At 29.5% G+C, this 10,861-nt stretch overlaps 2 protein-coding genes across 2 annotated transcripts; one reads left to right on the top strand and one right to left on the bottom strand.

Moving 5' to 3' along the window:
• Nucleotides 1–167: 167 nt before the first annotated feature.
• On the top strand, nucleotides 168–1,755 carry LOC119611478 (UPF0415 protein C7orf25 homolog). Its single transcript, XM_037967058.1, has 5 exons — nucleotides 168–417; nucleotides 490–816; nucleotides 883–1,165; nucleotides 1,227–1,498; nucleotides 1,566–1,755. Exons 1-5 carry the CDS (start codon nucleotides 259–261, stop codon nucleotides 1,641–1,643), a joined length of 1,119 nt encoding a protein of 372 aa, XP_037822986.1. The 5' UTR covers nucleotides 168–258; the 3' UTR covers nucleotides 1,644–1,755.
• Nucleotides 1,731–3,598, bottom strand: LOC119611479 (odorant receptor 13a). Its single transcript, XM_037967059.1, has 4 exons — nucleotides 2,960–3,598; nucleotides 2,491–2,904; nucleotides 2,179–2,446; nucleotides 1,731–2,123 (listed from the first exon to the last, which is right to left on the bottom strand). The coding sequence occupies exons 1-4, from the start codon at nucleotides 3,322–3,324 to the stop codon at nucleotides 1,746–1,748; spliced, it is 1,425 nt and encodes a 474-aa protein (XP_037822987.1). The 5' UTR covers nucleotides 3,325–3,598; the 3' UTR covers nucleotides 1,731–1,745.
• Nucleotides 3,599–10,861: the final 7,263 nt, after the last annotated feature.

Consider the following 10,861-nt stretch of genomic DNA (forward strand, 5'->3'; position numbering starts at 1 on the left):
ATTGTAAAATATTTGATTCAAAATCCCACTTTTTAATCTCTCGGATTCCGTTTTTAATTATTTAAAATCGTTGTAAATTTAAAAATAACTGAAAACTTAGCCGTTTTGCAGTCGATTTTATACCGCCGACGAAATTTTTAGTGTAACACACCGACGCCGTTAATAATTGTCGGCGCTGGGCTTTGCCAGCTGTTGCTTTTGTTTGATTTTTGTTAGAAATTGTTTTGCAAACAAAATAAATATTTTCCACTAAATACTATGGAACAAGAAATACCATTTTCCCAACTATTGGAAAAAGCCGAAGAGAAAATTTTATTAGGAAATGAGCTAATCAAACATTTGGAAGACTTCAGCGAAATACCAGGTGTACAAAAGGTGCAAAGAAAGATTTACCAGGAAATAAAATTCTTGCAAAAGGTATGATGCATGAGTGCGCATAATAATTATATTTTTGAAATTGAAACACGTCTATTTTATTTAATTATACAGGTCATTAAGAATCAAACTTTAAAAATAAATCACGTACAATGTAGTAATTTAACACACTATGAGTTCCTGGTGAAAATTTTAAAGCTGCAACGAGATGTGGTACATGTTGACTGTGGTTTCCCGGTCGATTATCGAGAAAATCCCTTAAGAGTTGATATTGTATGTGAAAATGGCCTGAAGTGGATTAAAGCAATTGCCCGCAACTCTAAATCTTTAACAGATGCTGCCCGGGGTGAGGCTAGTTATGGTGCGAGAAGTATAATAGATCAGGCTCAAGAATTTGTTGAAGCAGCTTCTCAAAATTTATGTATGTTTAAGTGTCCTAAGGTAAGGTGTTCTGTATATTAATTGATTATATGATAATTTATGATTTACACTGTTTGTTTATTACAGGTGGTTTTTTATTTTAGTCAAACTATAGAAAATGAACTTTTAACCATTTTACAAGAGGAGGGTGTAGAAATAGCTTCTTTAGAACAACCTTCTGAAGTGGTAAACGGTTCAGATCTCATTAATGTTAGTACTTTAAATTTGGATATCACTACATTGCTGGCTTACATCAGTAATGTCTGCAATGGCGGCTGTAACTGGATATTCCATGAACCTATTTTAACTGAACAAGCCGAAAAGGAAAGAGACTGTCCTCTGAAACCTATCTTGGATAAACTCTTTATGGGTATATTTTACATAATATGGATTTTAAAAGTTGTTATTAAAAATCAATACATTGCTTTTAGATAAACGTCTCATTTGCTGTGCCACAGCTTATAAATCATTTCAAGATATCGTCTCCCTACTGGGTGGACCCAAGGAAAAAGAACGTGCCCAGGAACTTGCAAAACGTATAGAAATATTACCAGATGTTGCAACAATACCAGAAGAACTAGCGACCATTAAATATAGCGGTAAAATCAATGAAAGAAGTTTATTAATCTTTGCTTTTGGCATGCATATGAAAGCGGTAACTGTGACTTCAAATAAAGCTTTTGTGCGTTCAGCTAAAATGCAGGTTAGTATCACTTGTATTTAATTATTATTTGTTTAAATAAAACTAAAATACACCAAAAATTAAAAAGGGTATAAATGTGCCTGTTTTTACACACCAAGCGCGAGCCTTAACAGAAGCTAAAGAGGAAACTGCCACACCAGTGTAAAGTACTGACATACCCATAGAAAAAATGACTGCAATAAAATAAATAAAATTAAACTGTAAATTATTATTAAAATATTAAATTGTTATTTACGTTATCGAGTTTTTAAGTCATATGTTCCAATTCTTCTTTGTTTTCATTGTAAACGGTTTGTAATAGTGTAAAATAACTCATAGAAGTACTCAAAATGGCGGTAAAAGATTGCAATGATAAGGTGGAGAATTTTAAAGCGGTAATTTTCACTGGTCTTTGGCTGCACATAATCATGATTTCCAAATTTTGTCGAAATTGTTTATTGGCCGGTATAAAGTGTATATTATGCAAATCATTTCTTAGGTTTTGTTGTTTTAAACTTTTACTTAAAGTATTGTTAGAATTTTTAAGATTTTCTTTAGCCATTTGATATTGTGTAATGGCAGAGGTTAAATACACATTTTCACCTTCCCAATTGCAATTATATAAATGTTGAGCAGTTTCGGTGGACTAGGAAAATATATTAAATATAATAAATCGGATTTTTATTATTAAGACAACTTACATGTTGTATTAAGGAGTCACCATTCCAGCATAAAACATATAATTGTGAGAGGGAAGAGGAAATGTATACCAAAAACTTGACATAGTCCCCAATAAACATGTCTTTGCCCGTTACCAATTGAAAACCCACCATACATATTAATATGGAGGAAATGGTAAAATTTACCAATAAAATGGGATTGAAAAAATTTTCCAAACGATTGGCAAATCTAGAAAATATATATATTAAACTAAATTGGATGAATAATTTTTTATTTAGTTTTATACAACTTACTCTATCAATTTATTATGATCATAGGCAATTCTATTTAACAGTCTTATATACAACCTTTGTATTTCCTGGTCATCTTGTCTATTGCGGGCCATAAAATAAGCATCTATCACTAAGTTGTCTATACGTTCATGTAGAATTTTAAATTTACCGCAGGTGTACGTTATAAAGAAACCAAATATTGAGTCTTCGGCAAAAAGGGTAGTCACCACACATATTCCCGCAAATGAAGTGAATATATAGGTGGCCACATAACGCCAACCACGATGAGCATTATAAGGAAATAACATTTTATAGGGAAATGGTTTTTCTTCGGCATCTAAGCCCACATCAAAGAATAATATAACAAGTGGTAAAACACAATACATGGCAATCAAACAACTTAGTAAAACAGTCATTATGCGAAAAGTACGCATGTTACGGGAACATTCAGCTGCTACATGAGGATTATCTTTTCTAAAAGCAAATATTAACTATTTTTAAAACACAGTATTCCAAACTTAATACTTACTTAATAATCCATATATCATCCACAAACTGTTGTATGATCTCCCTAAAAGATCTTTGATTGAGACGCATATGTAGTAAGCGTATAAAATTCAAGGCCCCCATAAATGTGGTGCAACAATTTTCGGTAGTCATCATAATATCACTTAAATTATTAACCAAAAAAGCCGTTTGAAAGCCTATAGTTAGGCCCACCGAACATATAATATACCACGACCACAACGAATATAATATCCCATACAAGGTATGTGCATTATAAAAATCTCGTTCAGTTTCATAATCAAAAGGCCAAGAACCATTCATTTTTAACCAAATACACTGACGTGGTATACGATATTTAGGATCTCCTTTTGGTTTAGGATTAAACATTTCCGTTTTCTTTGTTTACACCAATTGTATAGTTCTATTTTAACTTCTCCTTTGGTTTGTGGTATTTATATAGATTTTGGTTTTTTGTTTTAAGTCTTAAATCAATGTGATTATTGTGGGTAAACATTATTAAAAATTCTTTTTGTTTTTGTCTAGCTGAATAGGAAAATATTTTGATTGTTTTTAAATACAATTACAATCTTTACAGGTATGAAGAAAATATAAAGTCTTTTGCTAAAGAGAATTGTTAATTAAAAGGGGTTTATTTATTTGTAGTTTAATTAAAGGCTTTTGAGTTTTTTATGAAATTAGGTGCATAATTATGTTTAAGTAAAAAATATTATTATTAAATACTCTAAACAAAAAATTGTTGAATTCCTCTTTTCTTTAGAGACTTTTGTCTAAACTAAAGACTAGACTAGAATATAGAGTAGACTATTGACTACGATATATACTATAGACTGTAGACTAAACTACAGACTAGACTGTAGTCTACACTATAGACTAGACTATAGAGTAGACTCTAGACCAGACTAGACTATAGACTAGAATATAGAGTAGACTATTGACTACGATATATACTATAGACTAGACTGTAGACTAAATTAAAGACTAGAATATAGACTAGACTATTGACTACACTATAGACTAGACTATTGACTACAACTTAGACTAGACTATAGACTACACTATAGACTATACTACATATATATTAAACTAAAGACTACACTATAGACCAGACTATAGACTAGACTACAGACTACACTATAGACCAGACAATAAACTAGACCATAGACTAGGCTATAGATTAGACTATAGCGTACACTATACATAAGACTATAGACTAGACTATAGCGTACACTACACATAAGACTATAGACTAGACTTTAGACTAGACTATAGACTAGACTATAGACCAGACTATAGACTAGACTATAGACTAGACTATAGACTAGACTATAGACTAGATTATAGACTAGATTATAGACTAGATTATAGACTAGACTATAGACTAGACTATAGACTAGACTATAGACTAGACTATAGACTAGACTATAGACTAGACTATAGACTAGACTATATACTAGACTATAGACTAGACTATAGACTAGACTATATACTAGACTATAGACTAGACTATATACTAGACTATATACTAGACTATAGACTAGACCTATAGACTAGACTATAGACTAGACTATAGACTAGACTATAGACTAGACTATAGACTAGACTATAGTCTAGTCTATAGACTAGACTATAGACTAGACTATAGACTAGACTATAGACTAGACTATAGACTAGACTATAGACTAGACTATAGACTAGACTATAGACTAGACTATAGACTAGACTATAGACTAGACTATAGACTAGACTATAGACTAGACTATAGACTAGACTATAGACTAGACTATAGACTAGACTATAGACTAGACTATAGACTAGACTATAGACTAGACTATAGACTAGACTATAGACTAGACTATAGACTAGACTATAGACTAGACTATAGACTAGACTATAGACTAGACTATAGACTAGACTATAGACTAGACTATAGACTAGACTATAGACTAGACTATAGACTAGACTATAGACTAGACTATAGACTAGACTATAGACTAGACTATAGACTAGACTATAGACTAAACTATAGACTAGACTATAGACTAGACTATAGACTAGACTATAGACTAGACTATAGACTAGGCTATAGACTAGACTATAGACTAGACTATAGACTAGACTATAGACTAGACTATAGACTAGACTATAGACTAGACTATAGACTAGACTATAGACTAGACTATAGACTAGACTATAGACTAGACTATAGACTAGACTATAGACTAGACTATAGACTAGACTATAGACAAGACTATAGACTAGACTATAGACTAGACTATAGACTAGACTATAGACTAGACTATAGACTAGACTATAGACTAGACTATAGACTAGACTATAGACTAGACTATAGACTAGACTATAGACTAGACTATAGACTACACTGTAGACTAGGTTGTAGACTAGATTATAGACTTGACTATAGACTAGATTATAGACTTGACTATAGACTAGACTGGTCCATTGACTACTATGTGAACTACTTAACGAAAGTTTATAAGAAAAAGTACCGAAAATGTCGTCGGGTACCGAGGTATTTTTCGATATCAAAAAGTACTAAATTGTTCATGTCTGTTCCTGACTTGCCGTGTTGCCGTTTGAATTTTCTATAGTGGGGTAACGTAACACATGAAACGCGGTTTAAAAAAAATAATTTTCTTTTATCTAATCCTTTTTGTAAAATAAACACCATTACTTTTTTTAATTTTTTTATATTATTTGTTTATTAAATATATATATTTGTTTTAATATTTAGTTTAGATAATTAAAATATAGTTTAACAAACTAATACAACTAAATTTTAACTAATCATTTATAGGTATATTATTTATAAATTAAATTTAAAACGAATTTATTATAGTACACACATTAAAAGTTAAATATATATATATTTTTTCTTAATGAAATAAAATGTATTTTTTTAAAAAATAAAAACAAACAACATAAAATAATTATACACAGACCCGAATTAGATATTAAAAAAATTTACATTTAAAATTGAAAAAATAAAAAAAAAAAAAAAACAAAAAGTAATAAAAAAATTATTGCCAATTAGTATTTAGTTTAAATATCTCATTTTCATTTGTTTAAATTTTTAAATTTTAATTTGAAATAGATGAAAATTCAAAAAAGATGATTTTTATACTATTATATACTCGTACTGCTTAATTATTATTAGGTTTTATTATTTAGTAATTACTATTACTATTATCATTATTATTAAGTTATTATTTTAATTAATATTATGTTTTATTATTATTATTATTATTTAATTATTATAATTATTGATAATAATATGAGTTTATGTCTTGTTTGGTTTTTTAAGAAGTTTTACGAAAAAGTATTTTTCCTTTTGTATGGATGTATGTTTTGTATGTAAGTTTTTCTTTTTTTTTTTACAAATTTCATGTTTATTCTTTGTTATCTGTTGGCTTTTGTTTTGTTTCCTTTTTTCACTTTTATTTTTTAATCAAGCAAATGTTTTTCTTATTATTTTTTTTCTTTTGTTTAAAGCAAATTTTATCTTAATTACTTGTTTTATTATTATTGTTATTATTACTATTTTACCATATTAACTGTATATAATTTTTGTTTGTTTTATTTTAGTTTTTTAAAGTGGCTAGTATTTTCTTGTGGTATTATTTTTCATTTTCCATTTATTATTTTTTGTTTTTATTATTTCTGTTTAAGTTTTACATCTTTTTAAAATCTTTTATTTAAAAAAAGATTAAAGTTTTATTTTGATTTTCATAAGTTTAAAATATCTAACAGATTTTCTTTTGTATTTGTTTGTTTGTTTTTTTTTTACTTCTTTATTTAACTTGTTTTAACAAAATTTTCGCTAATAAAATATAATTTGTTTATGTTTTCAATTTTTCTTTGTTTTGTGAAATAAAGATGTAGAAAATGTGAATTTGAAATGAAAAGAAATATTATGAAATCCAAATCCCCGCAAAAGTTTGACAATCGGTACTACATATATATCCCTTGAAACGGTCTGGAAAGAAGACAACTCTATTATAATTATTTTCTTCGAAAATTTGTAGCAACTTTTCTATAGTTCAGCCTATGATCTAGTCTATAGTCAAGTCTATAGTCCAATCTATAGTCTAGTCTATAGTCTAGTCTATAGTCTAGTCTATAGTCTAGTCTATAGTCTAGTCTATAGTCTAGTCTATAGTCTAGTCTATAGTCTAGTCTATAGTCTAGTCTATAGTCTATAGTCTAGTCTATAGTCTAGTCTATAGTCTAGTCTATAGTCTAGTCTATAGTCTATAGTCTAGTCTATAGTCTAGTCCAACGGTTCCCAAAAGGGGGTCCGCGGACCCCTAGTGGTCCGTAGCAAAATCCTAGGGGGTCCGCGAAGACGAACGAAAAAAATCATGAATAAAAAATATTCTCTATATGTTACAAAATATTAAAAATATCTCCAAATTTTTCATAAATACTAAAATACACAATTTTTATTCAATAATCCCAGATTTGTTGGTGACTCTTTGAATTTTATTGTTTCGGTCGTTTATCAGGATGAAGCTAGGCGCTACAAATTTATTGTTTCACTTTTATAAAGTAAAGTATTACGTGATTTGTAATTTTTATAAATATAAATGTTTTTATAGCAGACGGATAATGATTTGCCTTAGAATTAAATACTGATACTAGTATCCCGGAATATGAAGTTAGGTCACATTTCATAATATTTTTTTAAATTGTAAGCAAAAGTGTTAATCTAGTTAATTTTAAATATAAATATTCCATTCCAACGTGATACACAGATTTTAACTTCATTTTGTTGTCCAATATTATTAAATCAACATCAGAAAATTCATAGCGTTTTGCGTAAATAGTCAAAACCACGCAGTAAAATAATTCGTAGGTATTTTAAAATTCAAATTTAAGATCCAAATTCACAGTACATTCGCAAAGAGTTCAAGTCATATTTTATGTGGGTAACGCATTCCGCAACAACATCGAAGAAGTCTAACTTTCACATATTTTCCCGAAAATTTAGCTTACATACTCAGCTCACTCCTATGCAATCGCAAAAAAATTTAGAAACATGACTCTTTAAGCACATGTCGACAATACTTGTTAAAGAAACCTTTTCTCTACCTTGACGAGAAATGAACATGAAAGCTCTCACGATCATAAAATTAAACATCATGTTAGAAGTCATTCTATATTTAAAACCATGAAATTGAAAACATCTCCGAAATACTAAATGTTCTCAATGTACGGGAATATTTTATAGGGTTTATGGACCAGGACTAAGACAATTTTCGAACAATTACACAGTGATACAGCAAAAAAATGCAGGGGTTCTCATATACCAATTCCATTTCGTTATAGTCCATAGAGTAGGAATTTATTTTTAATTTTTCCCGATCACTTCGTTTAGTTCCTTTTTAAGAGCAAAAGTTGTGAAAAAGAGCTATTTCTGAAGTTTTAACTTTAAAAAAATATATGTCTGGTAGTTTGCAACCGATTTTCAAATTGGATATTTTGTTTTAAAGATACAAGTGTTGTCTTTCAACCCAAAAAAATAAATCCAAAATTTATGATTAATGTCTTGGTTACGGCCATTTAAGTAAAAAAACTCACACTTTTTTCACAATTTTTAATTTTCATACTGCTCTACGTTGGCCATGAAGCAATAACTTTAGCTTTTATTACATTTGAAAAAAGCCACATTAAGTTGGGTTTCCAATGATGGTCAATTTATGATAATCGATGAAAAAGGTTATGAGTTGTGCTAAGTTTTATAAAAATATAGCATATTTCTTCCATACAAAAACGTTCATGTTTCTGGTTTTCTTTGTAACAAGTTTAAAAAATGTTTATAAACATTTTTATACAAAAATTAATTTGTATGGAGAAAACCAAAAATTCGAGAAACATGCTATTAGAAAAATTGGCATAAATTATCCAGTTTTTCATAGATTTTTATGAAATAACAAGTTTTAGAAACCTTCCTTTATGTGATTCTTCAGGAAAGTAATAAAAGATGAACTCACTGCCTCATGGTCAAAGTAGAGCATGATGAAAATGAAAATTTTTTAAAAAAGTGTGAGTTTTTTTACTTAAACGACCGTAACTCAGACATTTGACCATAAATTTTGGATTTCTTTTTTTGGATTAAAAGACACTTGTATCATTAAAAAAAAAATCGGATTTGAAAATCGGATGAAAACTACTAAACTTATGATTTTTCAAATTTAAAACTTCAAAAATGGCTCTTTTTCGCATCTTTTGCTCTTAAAAAGTAAGTTAACGAAGTGATAGGGGAAAACTAAAAATATATTCGTACTCTATGGACTATAACGAAATAGAATTGGTATATGAGAACGCCTGCATTTTATTTTTCTTCACTTTTGTATCACAGTGTTATTTATAACAATAAGATATCAAAATATGTATGGGGGTCCGTGAAATTAAATAAATTCCTCAAGGGGTCCGCGAAGTAAAAAATGGTGGGAACCGCTGGTCTAGTCTATAATCTAGTCTATAGTCTAGTCTATAGTCTAGTCTATAGTCTAGTTTATAGTCTAGTCTATAGTCTAGTCTATAGTCTAGTCTATAGTCTAGTCTATAGTCTAGTCTATAGTCTAGTCTATAGTCTAGTCTATAGTCTATAGTCTATAGTCTATAGTCTAGTCTAGTCTATAGTCTAGTCTATAGTCTAGTCTATAGTCTAGTCTATAGTCTAGTCTATAGTCTAGTCTATAGTCTAGTCTATAGTCTAGTCTATAGTCTAGTCTATAGTCTAGTCTATAGTCTAGTCTATAGTCTAGTCTATAGTCTAGTCTATAGTCTAGTCTATAGTCTAGTCTATAGTCTAGTCTATAGTCTAGTCTATAGTCTAGTCTATAGTCTAGTCTATAGCCTAGTCTATAGCCTAGTCTATAGCCTAGTCTATAGTCTAGTCTATAGTCTAGTCTATAGTCTAGTCTATAGTCTAGTCTATAGTCTAGTCTATAGCCTAGTCTATAGTGTAATCTACAGTCTAGTCTATAGTTTAGTCTATAGTCTAGTCTATAGTCTAGTTTATAGTCTAGTTTATAGTATAGTCTATAGTCTAGTCTATAGTCTAGTCAATAGACTAGTCTATAGTCTAGTCAATAGTCTAGTCTATAGTCTGGTCTATTGTCTTGTCAAAAGTCTAGTTTATAGTCTAGTTTATAGTCTAGTCTATAGTCTAGTCTATAGTCTAGTCTATAGTCTAGTCTATAGTCTAGTCTATAGTCTAGTCTATAGTCTAGTCTATAGTGTAGTCTATAGTCTAGTCTATAGTCTAGTCTATAGTCTAGTCCATAGTCTAGTTTATAGTCTAGTCTATAGTCTAGTCTATAGTCTAGTCTATAGTCTAGTCTATAGTTTAGTCTATAGTCTAGTCTAAAGTCTAGTCTAAAGTCTAGTCTATAGTCTAGTCTATTGTCCAGTCTTTAATCTAGTCTATAGTACAGTATATAGACTAGTCTAAAGTTTAGTCTATAGTCTAGTCTATAGTCTAGTCTATAGTCTAGTCTATAGTCTAGTCTGTAGTCTAGTCTATAGTCTAGTCTATAGTCTAGTCTGTAGTCTAGTCTATAGTCTAGTCTAGTCTATAGTCTAGCCTATAGTCTAGGCTATAGTCAAGTCAAAAGTCTAGTCTATAGTCTAGTCTATTGTCTTGTCAAAAGTCTAGTCTATAGTCTATAGTATAGCCTATAGTATAGCCTATAGTCTAGTCTATAGTCTAGTCTATAGTCTATTCTATAGTTTAGTCTATACTCAAGACTAAACTCTAGTCTTACCTACATTTGGATGAAGCCTAGCTTTGGACTGTAGGTATTATTTAAAAATGAATTGGCAAATTTAAGAAATTTTCAAAAAAGTTGTAAATTAATTCCATTTAGATTAAAAAGCA

The sequence above is a fragment of the Lucilia sericata genome, unplaced genomic scaffold (assembly GCF_015586225.1).
Source record: "Lucilia sericata isolate MDLA Ls3-8-SP2 unplaced genomic scaffold, ASM1558622v1 Contig001461F_arrow, whole genome shotgun sequence".
Lineage (NCBI taxonomy): Eukaryota > Metazoa > Arthropoda > Insecta > Diptera > Calliphoridae > Lucilia > Lucilia sericata.

Excerpts from the sequence above, each read along its gene's own strand:
- LOC119611478 (XM_037967058.1), top strand. The coding sequence starts at position 259 with ATGGAACAAGAAATACCATTTTCCCAACTATTGGAAAAAGCCGAAGAG. Across the intron at positions 817-882 it reads GTATGTTTAAGTGTCCTAAG|GTGGTTTTTTATTTTAGTCA; the intron begins GTAAGGTGTTCT and ends TGTTTATTACAG. Across the intron at positions 1,499-1,565 it reads TGCGTTCAGCTAAAATGCAG|GGTATAAATGTGCCTGTTTT; the intron begins GTTAGTATCACT and ends AAAATTAAAAAG.
- LOC119611479 (XM_037967059.1), bottom strand. The coding sequence starts at position 3,324 with ATGTTTAATCCTAAACCAAAAGGAGATCCTAAATATCGTATACCACGT. Across the intron at positions 2,905-2,959 it reads GATGATATATGGATTATTAA|AAAAGATAATCCTCATGTAG; the intron begins GTAAGTATTAAG and ends ATTTGCTTTTAG. Across the intron at positions 2,124-2,178 it reads GTGACTCCTTAATACAACAT|TCCACCGAAACTGCTCAACA; the intron begins GTAAGTTGTCTT and ends ATATTTTCCTAG.